Source organism: Nannobrachium achirus (assembly GCF_963921795.1).
Source record: "Nannobrachium achirus genome assembly, chromosome: 9".
Taxonomy (NCBI): domain Eukaryota; kingdom Metazoa; phylum Chordata; class Actinopteri; order Myctophiformes; family Myctophidae; genus Nannobrachium; species Nannobrachium achirus.
The window spans coordinates 56,436,438-56,455,122 of NC_137818.1; the positions used below are offsets into that span (position 1 = coordinate 56,436,438).

The 18,685-nt window shown below is 40.6% G+C and overlaps 1 protein-coding gene across 1 annotated transcript in view; it reads left to right on the plus strand.

Moving 5' to 3' along the window:
- col9a3 (collagen, type IX, alpha 3) overlaps nucleotides 1–6,422 on the plus strand; it is a gene marked incomplete at both ends in the record, with an annotated part of 33,952 nt that extends 27,530 nt beyond the window's left edge. The window contains 5 exons of the mRNA XM_080734039.1: nucleotides 2,767–2,913; nucleotides 4,835–4,889; nucleotides 4,991–5,173; nucleotides 5,268–5,345; nucleotides 6,238–6,422. Coding sequence (XP_080590165.1) covers nucleotides 2,767–2,913; nucleotides 4,835–4,889; nucleotides 4,991–5,173; nucleotides 5,268–5,345; nucleotides 6,238–6,422 — 648 coding nt within the window. The remainder of the gene's footprint in view (nucleotides 1–2,766; nucleotides 2,914–4,834; nucleotides 4,890–4,990; nucleotides 5,174–5,267; nucleotides 5,346–6,237) is intronic.
- Between the last annotated feature and the right edge of the window lie 12,263 nt (nucleotides 6,423–18,685).

Sequence of the window (18,685 nt, forward strand, 5' to 3'; positions counted from 1 at the left end):
AAAACAAAAATAATGTTTCGAAAATATTTGATAAAAAAATAAGCTTCATATATGTGTTTCTATTCAAAAATGACCACAAAAAGCATAAAATAATAATAATAATAATTTTGGCCATTGTCAGACCGACACTTTTTACATTCTAGTCTATAGACAAGGATGTAAACAAAGTGTCGGCCCTACAATGAAAAAGTTGACTATAGTAGGGATGTGCGCGTGTATTCGGTTATCCGTGTACACGGTTTGTAAACCACTATTCGTTTTGAAAATACAATTCGATTATTCTATTAAATATATTTTTAATTATTGAGATATTAACTTTATTAAACATTTAAATTCTGCGCCCATATTACTGTCTTGACTTAATAGAATGTTACTTTTTAACAAGCACAATAAGCATCCCCTTTGTTGATTTGCGCAGCATGACTGTCTGTGTCACAGTCTGACTGTTGAGCGCTGTGGTCAGTGGTCGCGCTGACCTGCAGTGAGTGTGCATGGCACTGCATGCAGCCACACACCAAGCAGGCTGTCCGCTGCGCGAGTAAATTAATGGCAATTAAGCGACATGTATCTTAAAGATACTGGATGTGAATCACTCGTTACCTCGAGTAAGATAGCCTGCACGCTGCATCTGTGATCCGGTCCATGAATTAATCCATATTTTGGGGTGAGAACAAGCCAAGGAGAATGCTTAATCAATCATACATAGGCTGAGAATGGAAAACCATTATGTAGCTAACTTTGCAGAGAACAGAGCTGTTGCTCAGTTAGTATAGCGACTCCAGTCAGAGCTGTTGTAGCGACCAAGCTGAGACTGATGCGCTAATTATTGATCTGACCTAGATTCACGGCTTTCACGCAATGACGTAATTGATTAATTTGAGCAAGATTTCAATATTATATAACATTTTAAAAGGCTTTTATATACTCTTGATACTTTTTTCAAACGAGGTTTGCCCTAATAGATCGAAGTGCTCAGTTTTGGCTATTTTCTGTGTGAAATTACAATAATAATAAAAAAAAACAATTCATTTTCGAGTAATCGAATATTCGTTTACAAAATTGTCGTGTACACGTCAGTGAAATTAGTCGCTAGGAACATCCCTAGACTATAGCTCCTTTAAAGTCAGCGATGCTAACCATTCCGTCCTTGTCCCTTTTATGCCCATATATGGAGATATGATGTCATCAATATTCAGCCCATATCTTGTAATTCCCATATATGGACATACTGTGTCAGTCTAATTAGGTCTATGATGTCAGTCATCTCCATAAAGTCAATGGAGAAAATTAATTCACGAATACATCTACCGGTATATACATTAAACTACTGTATATCTCGTAGCAAAACGTAAAGGAATCGATTCCCGATGAAGCCGGTCGATTTGACATACGGCCCAAGAGCGTGCCGCAAAAACTGTGGGAGGAGTTACGCTGCAAGAAAAAGTGTATCTAGGAGGCCCTAGAAGATTAATGAATGGAACAAAGTCCGACAAGTACTATAGACTGCACTAATTAGACAAGGACACAACAGAGCCCAAATCAGAGCACCTGATTGGCTCACATCTGTCTGTTTGTACACCCAGGGTCACATTGGCCAAGCTTTGTGGGACGCTACTTGGATCAACTAAATCAATCTGCTATTAGTGGCAGTATCAATATGTATTCCATAACAATGTCGTTTGGAGCTGTTTGGATTCAATGTTTAGGTACCAAAATCAAGTCTGACACAAGATGCATAAATTAAAAGCTCCAACATCTGGCTTTGTCCGGGATGCGAAGCATGGCCTTCATCTTGGCCCACAAGTTTGTTGTACACCCAGGGTCACATTGGCCAAGCTTTGCTTAAAGGGCCTACACCATGCTTTTAAAACTATATTTTTTGTATAAATATATGCTCAAAATTGAGTCTTAGACAGGTTTTAACCCTCAACAAACACTCTGACCATTCTTTTTGTTTGTTCTAGCTCTACTATAATGAGGCTCTCCAGCTGCAATACCAAAACGGCCTCTGTTTGCTCAGGGGCGCATCTAGTGGGGTTTTTCCAGAAAAAAAAAGAAGTTTTTTGAAAAAAAAAAAAAAAATTGTAAAAAAAAATTCTTTTGAAAAAAAAAATTTTTTTGAAAAAAAAAAAAAAAAAATTGAAAAAAAAAGGTTTTGAAAAAAAAAAATTTTGATTTTTTTTTTTTTTTTACTCTGAAAAAAACGGGAATCCGTGTGACGTCACACGGATCAACTCTCAGAACAGCACTGTTCTGAGAACCCGTGGAAAGCTTTTCATCTCTGTCTTCCCAAAACCAGAGAAAGACACAATGTACAGAAATAGGACTTTGTGAGGATAGAAGGTGCCAGTGGGACCCCCAAAAAAGATTTTAAAATAGAAAAAGTGAAAATTCATGGTGTAGGTCCTTTAATGAAATCAACTCAGCAATAGCACCGCTCACTTCACACTGATTTTTTGGGGGTTCTGGACACCCGCTGGTCTGACTTGGCACTACACATCCTCGGGTCATCGCCGCCAAGTTTGAAGTTAGTCGTTTGAATGGGGCGCGTGTTCCTTCCGGGAGAGGCACACACACAGACATGAAGACGGAAATCACTTACTTCCCATCACATTATGTTGTTTTTTGTTTGGTATTTTCTCTAGAATTCGTTCAGTGTTATTTCAGTTCTTTTGGACAATGTGTATTTATTTTAACGAGAGATTGTGACTGATTGAATAATTCTGTCATTCAATAATATCTTGATGTTTTTGCTGGTTTTCATAGGCAGGAAAACCAGGCGAGTTGGGACCTAAAGGTGTAGGTGGGCCACAAGGAGAGATTGGAGCCAGAGGAGTCCCCGGCAAAACAGGACTAATGGGCTTCCAGGGTGAACAGGGTCTGCCCGGAATTGCAGGAAAGAACGGCGTACCTGTGAGTACATCTTGCTGTCTATACACAGGAAAAAACGGGTACAATGCTTCCTGTTCATATTGTCCGTCTTAGTCGTGTTTCAGTGTGGCACAGTCATGGATGTCCATCTACGGGCCAAGGCGCGGTGTTGATCCATGGCATTGTTGAGTCCCATGGTGGCAGTGTGTAATAATGTAGGGTCTACATTATTGGACACGGCCAGAACACCTACATTGTAGGCCATGCCCATGTTCTGTGGTTGGTGCTATCGCATTTATCAATGCAAGGGGAACATCAGTTGTTGTGTAATCGTGTTAAACTGTTACCTTTGCTGGGGGGGGGGGGGAAGAAAGGAATGGAGAAAAAACTAGCAATTTTATAGGTTTCATCTACGGGCCAAGGCGCGGTGTTGATCCATGGCATTGTTGAGTCCCATGGTGTTCTGGCAGTGTGTAATAATGTAGGGTCTACATTATTGGACACGGCCAGAACACCTACATTGTAGGCCATGCCCATGTTCTGTGGTTGGTGCTATCGCATTTATCAATGCAAGGGGAACATCAGTTGTTGTGTAATCGTGTTAAACTGTTACCTTTGCTGGGGGGGGGGGAAAGAAAGGAATGGAGAAAAAACTAGCAATTTTATAGGTTTCATGTGTTAACTTACAGGGAATCAGTTATCTGCAGTTTAGTTAAAGATGTAGAGAAATACAAAATATGTTTTTCAGACTTTTTGAGCATATCTGTGGTGATAAGATGGCTATACCTAACAGTAGATGGCAAAAAAAGTGAAAAGATCCTGTTTGTGTATTACAACAATTACAGCCCTAAGTACAGCCCCTAAACAAAAACATCATGCGTGATGACATAGGTTAACTCTTCTTAATAATTCATGGGGTCAGAATGTTTGACAGGTACGTGTTGTGTCAACTACTTCAGCTACTCCCCAGGAGCCTCCCCGTTTGTCCTCGCCACACAGCCTACCTCCTATTCAGCCAATCACAAACCGCAGCCGACATCTCATCTCTTATGAACACAAAATTGTTTCCGTAGCCGCTACCTTGTCAGTCTATGGGAGCGACGCCGTGAGATTCAGCGTCGTCGTCAGCATCCCCTTCTTTACATATTATTGTCTTCAATGAGTTATGAAGAATCTTGCACAAACTGACAAAGTAATAGACCGTTTCACAGCCAGTTCCTGGACGCACCAGCAGTCAAAGCCCATCTGCAATTTCAGATCCATTGACCACCCCACTAAGGCACTAAAAGTGCATGAGAACAAGAACATCCATGTCCCCATCCCCAGCCTTGCTGGGTCCACTGTTTGCTATGGATTTTAATCAAAGACCTTTATAACTCTGCATTGCACCTTTGAGCCAGTCCTCTCTCTCTCTAACACCTGCTGATCAATCAACTCTGGCACAGCAGAGCCCTAAATCATACACCCTTACCACAGTCACCCTGACGGTGCATTTTAACAGCGAGCGACGGTCGGACATATTTTCCCGGAAGCGCGTTATTTTCAATTGGACCCGGCAACTACTGGCAATAGCAAGCGATGAGGCGACATCGCCCAAAAACATGAAAATAGTTTCTCTTTTAGACGACATCACCCAGAGTCGCCAGCTGTTTCCCGCTGTGAAAACGTAGGGTGACAACCAGCCAACAATCAATGAAGTGGCAGTATCAATATTTATTCCATAAGAATTTCAGCACTTTGGATTCAATGTTTAGGTACCAAATTCAAGGCCAGCAAAGGTGCTTAAAATAAATGCCACCTTTACCCCAGGTTGCAATATGACTGAAGGAATAATATATAATGAAGGAATAAGATGGCCAATATCACACAGAACCCTAAAACATCAACATATTTGGTTGGTTTCCTAAATGATTGTCATGAATGAAACATGCATGCATTGACTCCTTCTGCTCTGCCGTTTCAGGGTAAACTGGTGAGCGAACAGCACATCAGAGAACTGTGTGGCTCAATGATTGATGGTAAGGTTCTTAAAGGTTTACTAGTCGACAGCTCTTTCAAATGGCCTAAAGGGAGAATGAGATTGTGAGTCTTATTCTTTTCATGTTTTTTAATCTCTCAGATCAGATTGCACAGCTGGCTGCCAACCTCAGAAGGCCCCTGGCCCCTGGAGTGGTGGGCCGCCCAGGCCCCGCTGGGCCTCCAGGAAAGACAGGCGTAACGGGCTCTATCGGACATCCTGGCACCCGTGGACAACCAGGGTACAGAGGCCTGCCAGGAGACCTCGGAGACCCCGGTCCCAGAGGTGAGAGAAGATCAAGTCAAGTACTGTACAAGGATTTCCTGGTGACAGGATCTTATTGTGAAATAAAACATCTGGTTGTCCGTTTATGCAACAGGTGATATCGGTGAGCAGGGTGATAAGGGACCCATAGGCAAAGCCATCGAAGGGCCTGTCGGAGACCAAGGACACCAAGGTATTTCACCTACACGTAATATACCATGTCTGATCAGATTGGTTTGGGTCTGGAATTGTACAGTTTGATATCAAACATTGTGCTTGCGTTGCCTTCTAAAGTCAGTGTCTGGGTCTTACGTAGAGTACCAGCAGTGATTTAAGCAGGCCGATCTTGCATGCACCCCACTGCATTCACAATATGCCATGTGCCCCAAAAGGTACAATCAATTAAACATGACTAACATGGATAAATGCAGGAAAGCAGGTGAACGTTTTTCAACTTGCAATTCTAAAGTTTTAGGCCAAAACATAAAGTGGGTTGTTATAGCACCACCATGTGGGCAGTTGGTAGCTTTTCTGGTCCTGACAGTCCAGTCCAGACAGCACACCAAAACTGTTGGGCGTACTGTGATTTTACAATTTAAGCAGAGTAAGGGCCGATCATAATCCACTACCACTTTTAGAGACAAATTTATTCCAGTTCGGTTCGGGGGGTCACAAAATCTCTGCAGCACCGAACAGCCAATTGAATGGCCGTAACCGCCACCCCGAATCTCTGAATGACGTCATATTGTAGTTTAGACAGAGCCAAACCGAAGTAAATTAGTTTCTAAAAGTGGAGCCGATCTACAAGCTCACAACGTCTTGCGCTGCGAGGCGTTGTGAGCTTGTAGATCTGCTGTTTTTGGCTAAAGTTTTCAGAATAAGGACGCAAGCGTTCAAGTGGTAAATATAAAAAAGGCGAAAAACAAGTTTCTATCACACAATGATTTGGAGGACCCCCTGTAGTAACTCTGAGGACCTCCTAGGGGCCCCAGACCCTAAGTATTGTAAGAACATAGGTTTGTAGAAGTGAACACATATGCAGTAGTCTTTGACTCATTCCCTGCATGTTGTTGTGCCCACACTAGGTCTTCCAGGAGTTCATGGAATCGTCAAAGACGGTCGCGACGGATCCCCGGGAGACCCAGGAGAGCCTGGAGAGTCAGGCAGGGTAGGAAGGACTGGACACCAGGGATCCCCTGGAATCTGTGACACTTCAGCCTGCCAGGGGGCGCAGGCTGCGGGGAAATCCACCAACCCTAAGAACCATTAAACATGAGATCGCCCTGCAACCCAAAGGCATCCAGCCCCAGTGAGGGGAAACATGGGAATGGAGGAAGGATAAGAGGAAAGAAGAAGAAGAAAGAAAAATCACATGACATTTCCTCTTTGTATGAATATTCCATCTATGACAGGACGGGAAGAGTAACATCAGAAAGATTTTTTTTTATTTTTTTAAACAAGAGAAATTGAGGAATAATGCACAAGTGACATAAACATCGGCTTTGGAAAATCAGAACAACCAAGAGACTAATAACTAGATCCCAAAAAAAAGAAGAAAAAAAAAAAAGACGTGGACAGAAGCAGAGACAGGAGAACGCTTGTGTCACTCCGAATACCATCAGAGATGAGACTCGACTCAAGACAATGTAATAATGGGCAAAGTGCTTGTAGACCATTAAGTTTGTTTCTGAATCCTTTTGTGTGTAAAAACTTTGTACATGTTGTTTCCGTGCCCCCCCTTTTTATTTTGGTGACATCCCTCCGGCAGATAGCTCTCAACACAACTGTGATTGTCCTTGACGTGAATGTGCATGTTATCATTGTCCTTTTTTATGTACACCACGGGTGTTACCTCACAAAGACATGCCTTACACAATGTAAGATACGAAAGAAATGCACCATGCAGGCCCGGATAAGCCTCTGTCGAGGACATGTGTACTGTACTGTAACGGGAATAAAAGAAAACGATACCCAAGTGCCCAGAAATTGTGTATATTGATGCAAAACGTTTCGCTATCGCTGTTTTTTTATTTTGTTTATTTTATTTTATTTTATTGCAGTTTGTAAAGTTTTGTTTTTTGTCAGGATTTCTTTTCTTTTTTTTTGTCATAGTTTTGATTTACATTTGATGAACATGGTAAAGGTCTCCCTTACAATTACATTTTGGGAATTTCAAACATCAAAAGTTGTGGATGGAGAAATCAGACTTTGTAACTAGAACAATCAGAGTAGGAGGAATTTGTGTGCTGTTTTTTTCCAGTCCTGCAGTGAACACATCCACTATGTACTACCGGTGCTGTAACTATTAAATATACATGATTTTAAATACTATTTATTATCTGTGGGTGACTGTTGTATGTACAGTAAGATGCTACAGCGACATGTTGTAAGAAATAAAGCCACTTTTCAGTAAAACATCACTCTTCTCTACATATCAAATTATAGCACAATGCAAATTTTCCAATAATAATAAAATGAACACTATGTGAGTCAAGAAGTCACATTTATTTTTCGAATGCTGGGAATATTTTTATACAAAGCAATGCATTCCCATACGAAAATCTAACATTCTTAGCGTAACAGATTTATATATTATTTATATTAACAGTATTCTGTATAGACTTTGAACAGCATAGAGAGTAATTATACTGTTTTAGTAAGTACATAAAGTGAGCTAAATATGAATTCTGCATATTAAAAAAAACTAAAATGCAGATGAATACTGTCTACAAACTAAATGGAATCATAGGCTGTAAGAATGCCAAAAAATCTTTCAAAGAGAAACAGTGCCACCTGTTGTTCAATTTATACTTTCAACAGGATCAAATTGTTGAAATGGGAAACAATTTTAGCTAAGGTTCAACAGATAAGGTCAAATAAATAGGCAATAAATATCCACCTGCTTAAATATTAGAGGTAAGTGCTCTATTGCCTTAGAAGTCCTATATTCCAATGGTGGAGGCAAAACTGGGCTTCAGTACATCTTTGTTCTTTTGACTTTGTTCTGGAACTCCTGCAAGTCACAGAAAAGCAGTGTTTAGGGGTGAAACAATTAAATTCAAGTAATAAATTAATCAACTGACATAAAATGTAATTACATTTTAGTAATCAAATCGTGGGTTTAGTGGCGTATCGTGTAAATATTTTTGATTGTGATATTTATTAAACAACTGAATTAAACATGAATGTTTTTCTTCTTGCTTCAACGTTTACCCTAACCCTATTTACCATCATTTTGTACTCTACTGTATTACCATATTTTAACATAAATTTATGTTAGAATGTATTGAACAGATGAATCAAAAACATTTACAGCTGATTCACTGATTATATCATAAAATAATCGTTGTTGCGATCCTAGTGGAGTCCCAGGGGGTGGAAGTGAATCAGCATTATATGTAGTAAAAATAAATGTACCACTTTGCCAGTCAGACAAGCAACAAACAATGCTCAACTGACATTAGCTCAAGTACTGTAAGCAGGGGTGAGATGCCGTGGGCTCGGTTGGGCTCGCACACACGCACGTCGTCAAGTTGTGTGACGGCTCGGTCAACACTTGTATATGCGGCCAGCATATAGCCTACACTCGCCTAGCATTCTTTGCAGACTTTTAGCTCCTTTCTTAACCTCTCCCTCCGCTATGCAGCTCCTCACTCTTCATATCATGAGTTTAAATCACTCATTTTGTCAGAGCTGCATAGCGGAGGGACTCGGGAGAGGTTCCGAAAGGAGCTAGCAGACTTTACTGTGTGTGGGTGAGTCTATAAAGTCTATGTAAAGTTATTTTATATAAAACCTAAAGGAAAATACATTAATTGAAACAAAAATAAAAACAACAAATTATCAATATAACTAAATAAGAAATATAATTAGATTAAAAATGTTGGGTTATACAGTATTAGCACGTGACGTGCATGTGACGTCATGAATTTAGAGGGGAACCACTTCTAAAATCCATATCACACCACTGACTGTAAGGTGTCATAATGAAAAACAATACTAAAATACTTCTATATATGACAGAAGCTCACCTGCTTGATGGAGTCTCCATGCGTTTCATTGATGTACCTCAGATAAGCAGTGGTCCAATGGAGGGTAGTGGCTTTGTCTGAGGATTCGTCACAGAACGGCACCAGTGAGTTCAACTCATCACAGCACTGACTGATCTTCAGCCTGTACACAGGAACACAAACGTGGCTACTTTATTTGCTTCATGATGTTAACCAAACTATTTAGTAATAATCATAAAAATAATACAATGTATATACTGTAGCGCTTTTTATAAGTAGCTTTACAGAAACAAAATAAAAACAACTATTGGGGGGGGAGCTAATTAAAAAGTAAAAAAACTATAGATAAAAAAGGCAGCAAAGGGGAATGCAAGTCTGAAAAGGTACGTTTTGAGTGTGATTTTAAATGTGGGGAGGGTGGAAGCAGCTTTGATGTGAGCTGGGAGTGAGTTCCATCGGCTGGGGTATCCACTGAGAAGGCACTGTCACCCCAGATTCATTTGTTTCTCTTAGGGATGTCCAGGAACTTGGCATTATCCGATCTGAGGGAGCGGGAAGGGACGTGGCCTTGGAGGAGTTCAGAAAGGTAGCATATCGTCGTTGTCGGGTGAAAACCTTGTATGTCCAAAACCGTTCGTTTTGCATTTACCATTTTAAAAATGATTTAAACTAGTGGAAACAGCCGATCTACAAGCACACAACGCCTCGCACCGCGAGGCGTTGTGTGCTTGTAGATCTGCTGTTTTCACTACTTTTGTGCGACGGCCTTGTCTGGTGAAGTAGGGCTATACTTTGCGAAAGAAACATTTGAAACTTGGAAAAAGGAGGTTTCCACCCGACAACGACGATATATAGCACATCTGACTACCACTCACAATGCTCAGTTTACTTTGTTTTTGAACATTTTCCTGTGCCAACTTCTGGTGCTATATACATTTATTCCAGAGGCTCTATAGACCATATATGACAAATGAATGCATTTTGAGTGCAAAATTAATTCAATCAAAACGTAGCGCTCCCCATTCAACGGTATATGGCTCTCTCCACTTTCAATCCATTGTGAGAATATATACCTGCTAGACTACAGGAAGTACAATTTGCTGGAGAGGTCTTTAAATGCAGATACCGTATAGTGCTCTCTGGAAGGACTGAATGCTTACCTGCGGGCTCTCTCCAACATGTTGTGCTTCTCCCGGGCTCCCAGGCCCTTTTCCTTCTTGATGCTCAGCAGCCCGTCCATCCACTTCTCTGAGTCCTGGCAGGCATTACCATCCTTGCTGCTCAGAGGGCCACGCTTCTTAGCATGCTTAACGAACGTTGTGGATTGAGCCACAGCAACACCTACACAGATGAGAGAGGATATGGGGCTGTTAAGTATGACATCATTTTGTAGGCAGAGGAGCATTTCTGCCCCCAGTTTCCGTGAATCTTTTTACTATTTTTACTATTTACACATTTTTCTTCTCTTTGTTGTTGAAAGGAAAGTGTTAGAATTATACTTTAGTCGTTATTTTTGTCTCGGATCTGTTGAAAATAGCGAGGGACAGAAAATGCTCTGGGGGCAGATTCTCCTCTGCCTACAAAATGATGTCACTGCTTAAAAGCCCCTAGATGGAGATGAATACAATACTACATCTCCAGTGTAGCATGACACTAAGCCATGTGGAAATAATAAATACTTAGAGAAAGAGATGAGTAAACTGATTTTTACGTTGTGTTTTCATCTGCTGTTGCTCCCCTGCTGGGTTGGTGCGGATATTGCACTGAGCTTTAGTTGTTAAGTAATTGGAAGTGACTGGGCCTTGATGTTTGTTCGGTTCAATCATGTGGGGAAGGTCCCCAAGCACCTAAGATCAAAACAGTCAAATAAAAACATAGGTGTAATCAACTAGTGCCTTTGGAGCAATGAGAGAATACAGTTAATACATTTTTGTTCATTATACTTTTCTGTGCATGCCAGAAAATGTGTTGAGCATGCTCCCTCCATATGGGATTGACAACTCCATATGATTTTCGAAATCCGATCTGATCCAGTTCTGCATTAGTGGATTGATGAATGCATCCTGACCTTCGGTGGACTGCTGAATCATTGACCGATATCTGAGACATAACAGAAAATATTTTGTAAATGACATTAATATTCCAGCATTACAATACATCAATGACGTACAGAACTTGACATCATTCAAGCATACTTGGTAAGAGCAGCTGACTGAGCATCTTGTTGAGTGGGGATGTCAGCAGCAGCAGGCATGCCGTTAAACCTCTTCTCCAAGCAAGCTCTAGCTGCAGAGCGGGGTCGGGTCAATAAGGATGCACCACCATCGGCAGGTGATATAACATCAGCTCTGATCTTGTCCAGGACTGACCACAGAACCTCCCCACAAATGGATGGGGACCTGAGCGCAGTCTCCAACTCGCCTGAAATCGTCAGGTCAATAGCTTGCATGCTCAAGGAGGGAGAGGTGAGCGTGGATTCAACATCACCTGGAGTCATCCAAGTTAGGGTGGCAGGTGAAACTGTAAGATCTGGATACTCTAGAATGATGTTCTCATAAAGGCATGTGTATTCCACTTCTGTCATCTCCATCAGAGTGAGCTCTGTGCCTGAAATATGCCCATGAATATGTGTCACAGGATCATTCTGGTTCATAATCGCAGAAGAGTCACCGTTGTATTCTCTGGCAGCCTTAGTCACCACACGGGCGGTACTTCTACTTGCTGGTGAAGATGGCATCATTGTCACTAGAGACAGAGAAATAGGACAGGTTTTTTGTCATAACATTAGCATTAAAAGGCTGCCATAGTTTCTGATACAATAAGTGGGCTTGCCATGATCAGCAAACACCCCCCCCCCCAGCAGGACAAACATTATGATTATCTTTGCTAATTGCCCAACCGTTTTTATATTATAGGCCTACCTCAGTGGGGACACCCATGGTACTTGAAGGGTTCCAGGGGGTCCCCAGCTACATTGATTGATTGATTGATTGATTGAAGAATTTATTAGCAGTTTGCAATAGAAAAAAAGTACAGTTTCATGACAGTACAGATCACTGGTACAAGGTCAACTAAAAGGAGATCCTAGAAAGCCGAGGCTTATTTCCACAGGGATATAAAGTATCTCATATAACATTGAAAGACAGACGGATAGAACATAGTAGTACTTTATCTAGGATAATATCAGTTTCAAAAGCATAACATCAAATACAAAGGCAGAGAAAAAAGAAAAGGGGGGGGGGGCATGGGGGCTTAGTCTATTTACAAGTCACTATCATTATTGATAGTTAACTTAGGAACCAAATGGACTGGGGGTCCTTCAAATTGAAAAGGTCTGAGGAACACTGTCAACAGAATTCAATAAAGGAATTCAGAATAAGATTCAGATTCTTCTAACAAGTCGTATGACGGTGCTGCTGGGAAAAGAGCAGATCTACAAGCTCACAACACTTCATAATTATCTGCACACATTGTGAGCTTTAATTATTGTCTCAATTTGCGTTGTGGCTGCATGGTGGCCGTTTTAAACTAGAAAAGCAAATGTTTAGACTTCTAATGTTTACCTAACATTACTGTACAATTAGCTAGCATAACATAACATTAGCTAAACGTTCAACTGATAGGCTAAAATGAAAATACTAGCTTACAAAGGTTTATTGTATAACCTACCCGAATTTTGTTGACAAACATCTGGACGGATCAAAACAGAATCATGTATTCATATAACAAACTTTCTGTCGACTCCACTCCTGTCCATAGTAGGACCTGTCACTGCGAGTGTCAACTCTTCAACTTTGAGCTTTTATTTTATTTTATTTACTTTGACAATAAAACGTCAGATTATTATTATTATTTTCTTCTTTTTTTCTCAGCTTTAAACGTTATTCTTACGTTTGAATATATAATGTTTGGCTTTTCTAAAACGATAAATTAAGGCAATATGACTCGATTTGGATTTACAGTAGGCCTAGGGTGCATAAGTAGTCTATCCCTGTCATATCATGACAGTCATGGAAGAATTTAATTCAACCTGGTGTTTTCACTTTCTCCATCTACGGTCTGTACATCTACATAAACGTTCAGATTCCAAATATAAAGAGCTTACCCCATGGCCATGGATGTTACAATTCTGTACGTCTCTACAGAAGTATCCGTAGCTTCCGTATTGTTCAATAAAAAGCGTTTTAATCCGCTCGGCACGATTTTCTCAGTGTATTAGAGTGCAGTTCACATCCCAACCGGTAGGGTCAAGTAGTTGAAAGCATATGGAAGCAACGGGGAGAAAATGGCCACCGGTCGGATAAAAATGCTTTTTATTGAACGATACGGAGGATATGGTTACTTCTGCTAGCCCGTAAACAATTGTAACATCTGTGGCCGTAGAATAAGGACTTTATAGTTGAAATTTCAACGTGTATGTAGAAGTACAAGCCGTAAATGGAAAAAGTGCAAAAACAGTTTGACCCTCATCCATGACGGTCCGTCGTGTGCATACTAGCTATTCAGTTTTTCAAGCCAGTGTTGTTTGTTTGTTTGTTTGTTTGTTTGTTTGTTTGTTTGTTTGTTTGTTTGATTGATTGATTGATTGATTGATTGATTGATTGATTGATTGGTTGGAGAGTATTAGCAGTTTGCAATAGAAAAAAGTACAGTTTCATGACAGCACAAATCACTGGTAGGCCTACAAGGTCAACTAAAAGGAGATCCTAGCAAGCTTATTTACACAGGAACCACTTTATGTATCTCATAATATTGAAAGACAGACGGATAGAACATACTTTATATAGGATAACATCAATTACAAAAGCAGAAAAAGGATTTGGGGAAAATGTAACTTTACAATGTCGATTTTATTATATTAATTCGATTAAAAAATGTAAATAGGCTAAAGAGGACCTATCACAAATAAATTAACATTTAAAATCAATAGAGTAGCCTATTTTGCTTTGTTTACACCCAACCTCGCCTGTTTACCCCACTCTCAGGCTAATCCCTTTAATGAATGTTCCTGTTTTATTCTCAAAACACATTAAATAATAATCATAAGAGTAGGCCTACATATAAAGACACGCTGTGTTTTGCAAATACAAGAACACATACATGCAATAGTTCTGTGGTGCTCCTGTACTGAGTGAGGTGACACCATTAATCCATAGAATTGGAATGTAGGCCTATAGTTGACCCCAAAATCCAAAAGCTTGCCAACCAGGTAAATCAGGCTGGAAACCTGGAACTACAATGATTCTGTCGTAATTTGGCTGAAAAGTAACTAAATAGTTTCAACTGTGTGTAGAAGAATTCAAAAAGTTTACATTAAAAGTTAGTTACATATCTAAATAAACTAGAAAAATATTGTTCCTTCGAAACAATTGTGGGCTCGCTTCAAGCCAGAAAACAATGGCTATAAAAGCACAAAATGTCAAGATCGCAGGCAGTGCTCTCTTTGACGTTACTGACGTCAAAGATTGGTCCATTTTGTTCCAAAAATGTGTTGTGCAAAAGTTGACCCGCTGGTGGCGCTATAACAGGCCAATGTGAGAAGGTTGGTATCTGTTCCTTGACCTATTGGGAATGTGCTTGCAAGATTTCACGCACATCCCAGGCTGTGTTCATGATTTGAGGTGTTTTTGGCTTTGGCCACTTTATCGCTGCTTGCAGCTATATTTATTATTATTATTTTATAATTTTTTTGTGTGCACTTCATAGGCATGTTAGATAAAGGTCCTTAGATTGCGTGTAGAATGTTTCATGCAAATTGCAAAAAAAATCCTAGAATAAAAACGGGTTTAAGCGTTTTACAAACTGCTCAAAATTATATAGCGCCCCCCTTTGGCCATTTGGGGTAAGATTGGTTTCAGTGATATTTGAACTAACCCTCTACACTATTTTGTCATGAAAATGTGACTTTGCATGTATGTTTTCGAGGCAGAAGAATAATTTGCATAAAAATGCAATATTGTTTGAATTATTTAAAAAAGCATGTTTCAATGTTAAAGAAATCCGATCTGACAGATCTTTAGATATCGGTCCAAAGTTCACGTAAAAAAGCTTTTGTGCACGTGACGCGAAAATTCCAGAATAAAAGCGGGTTCACGCGTTTTACAAACTGCTCAAAATGGCGGAAAATCGAAGGGCGGAGCTTACTTAACAACGACACAGATGTCTTCCGCTTGAGTCAAAGCACGCGTGTAACAAGTTGCATGTCTTCAAACGAAACGAGTCATGACTTATGCCCGTTTGAAGTTTGAATTTTCAGACGCTTCGTATAGCGCCCCCCTTTGGCCAATTGGAATAAAATTGGTTTCAGTGATACTTTGACTAACCCTCCACATCTTTGCCAAATGCCATGAACGTGTAACTTTGCATGTATGATTTAGAGGCCGAAGAATAATTTGCATAAAACCGCAATATTGATTGAATTATTAAAAAACTATATTTCACTTAAAAAAAAATCTGGTTGATCAATCTGACCGTATTGGTCCAAAGTTCATGTGAAAAAAGTTTTGTGCACTTTACGCGAAAATCCCAGGAGGAGATAGATTTTTACTGTTTTTCATATAATTCCGAATTGTGGGAGACCTAAAGGTCAGAGGTCAAAAGTTAGAGGGTAAAAGTTGTTCGGCATGAGGAGACGCATAAGTGTATACAGGTTTCATGGCTGTACCTATAACACAGCATGAGCTATACCTGTTCAAAGATCGCACTTTCGAAGGCTTCCTACAGCGCCACCATTTGGCCGATTGCTATAAAAAATAATAGCACACTTCGCCACTGTAAACTGAACACATTGATGTTTTTATTTTCATTTTCTCACTAAGTATGTAGGAGTAGAAAGGAACCGAAGTTTTGAGGAGAACTTGATATGACGGTTAGATATTGTCACTAGAAAAATATTGTTCCTTCGAAACAATTGTGGGCTCGCTTCAAGCCAGAAAACAATGGCTATTAAAGTACAAAATGTCAAGATCGCAGGCAGTGCTCTCTTTGACGTTACTGACGTCAAAGATTGGTCCATTTTGTTCCAAAAATGTGTTGTGCAAAAGTTGACCCGCTGGTGGCGCTATAACAGGCCAATGTAAGAAGGGTGGTATCTGTTCCTTGACCTATTGGGAATGTGCTTGCAAGATTTCACGCACATTGCAGGCTGTGTTCATGATTTGAGGTGTTTTTGGCTTTGGCCACTTTATCGCTGCTTGCAGCTATATTCATTATTGCGACCGTAGGTCGCACTTACTACAGAAAGCTCCACCAGGTGTCCGTGCGTCAGTCCGTCACACGTCAGACGTCACACTTTTGCCCTGCTCATATCTCCGCAACCGTTGCCCCGATCCATGCCAGATTTTGCACACACACTCCTTACCTGCCAAACTACAACCTCCAAGGACCCCCGGAGTTCCAGGGACCCCCAGGTCCCTGGGGGACCCCCAGGTGTAAAAAAAATACCAAATGTGCAAAAATGACCAAATGACCACCCCCACGGGGCTGCTCACGGGGAATTCCCGGGGACCACCCACTCCTGCTACTCCAGAACTGTTGCAAAAGTGGTGGCGCCCCCAGTGGAGGACCCCCTCCACTGCAGCTCACATAAAATGCCCTAACTCGGCCTAGGAGCGTCCGGGAGAGCCGGGGCCGGTACCTATTCGTCCGCCAAGGCAACGCGGAGACCCCACCCCTCATTTCTCACATGGCCCTCTTCTAGCGAGACCTACGGTCGCTTATCTCCCGATTAGGGAGTCTTACTGGTTATTATTTTTTTTGTGTGTGTGCACTTCATAGGCATATTAGATAAAGGTCCTTAGATTGTGTGTAGAATGTTTCATGCAAATTGCAAAAAAAAAATCCAAACGGGTTTAAGCGTTTCACAAACTGCTCAAAATGATATAGCGCCCCCCTTTGGCCAATTGGGGTAAGATTGGTTTTAGTGATATTTGGACTAACACTCTACATCTTTGCCAAATGCCATGAACATGTTACTTTGCATGTATGATTTAGAGGCAGAAGAATAATTTGCATTAAAACTGCAATATTCATGGAATTTATTTAAAAAAGCATGTTTCAATTTTAAATAAATCCGATCTGACAGATCTTTAGATATCGGTCCAAAGTTCACGTAAAAAAAGTTTTGTGCACGTGGAGCGAAAATTCCAGAATAAAAGCGGGTTTACGCGTTTTACAAAGTGCTCAAAATGGCGGAAAATCGAAGGGTGGAGCTTACTTAACAACGACACAGATGTCTTCCGCTCGAGTCAAAGCACGCGTGTAACAAGTTGCATGTCTTCAAACTAAACGAGTCATGACTTATGCCCGTTTGAAGTTTGAATTTTCAAACGCTTCGTATAGCGCCACCCTTTGGCCAATTGGAATAAGATTGGTTTCAGTGATATTTTGACTAACCCTCTACATCTTTGCCAAATGCCATGAACGCGTAACTTTGCATGTATGATTTAGAGGCAAAAGAATAATTTGCATAAAACCGCAATATTGATTGAATTATTAAAAAATTATATTTCACTTTAAAAGAAATCCGACCAGACAGTTTGACCGTATTGGTCCAAAGTTCATGTGAAAAAAGTTTTGTGCACTTGACGCGAAAATCCCAGGAAGAGATAGATTTTTACTGTTTTTCATATAATTCCGAATTGTGGGAGACCTAAAGGTCAGAGGTCAAAAGTTAGAGGGTAAAAGTTGTTTGGCATGAGGAGACGCATAAGAGTATACAGGTTTCATGGCTGTATTTATAACACAGCATGAGCTATACCTGTTCAAAGATCGCACTTTCGAAGGCTTCCTACAGCGCCACCATTTGGCCGATTGCTGTAAAAAGTAATAGCATACTTCGCCACAGTAAGCTGAACACATTGATGTTTTTATTTTCATTTTCTCACTAAGTATGTAAGAGTAGAAAGGAACCGAAGTTTTTTGATACTTGATATGCCTGCCTAGTATAGAAATAATGACAATATCTAAAGTGTGCTCGCCTTATAGGCGAGCCCACAATAAATACTTAAAATCACCCTGGAAGTGCAGTTTCATAAAGGCCCCTCACTCACGATCATTGGAACAGCTTTAGAATTTCTCTTGATGAAAGCCATTATCACCTGGATCACCAGTAGTAAGACTCCCTAATCGGGAGATAAGCGACCGTCAGGGCGCAGCGTGATTTTAGGCCAAAATGTGTAGGAGCAGTGTCCAAAAATGTGTTTGAAAAAATCGGCCTGATGGTGGCGCTATATGGGACAGATCCATGTTGATGACATGAGTGTAGACATACTGCGTAGCGATTTGCGTGATTTTAGGGCAAAATCTGTAGGAGTAGGGTCCAAAAATGTGTTTTACAAAATCTGCCTGAAGGTGGCGCTAAATGGGACAGATCCATGTTGATGACATGAGTGTAGAGCAAGTGTGTACCGATTTGCGTGATTTTAGGGCAAAATTTGTAGGAGCAGTGTCCAAAAATGTGTTTGAAAAAATCGGCCTGATGGTGGCGCTATATGGGACAGATCCATGTTGATGACATGAGTGT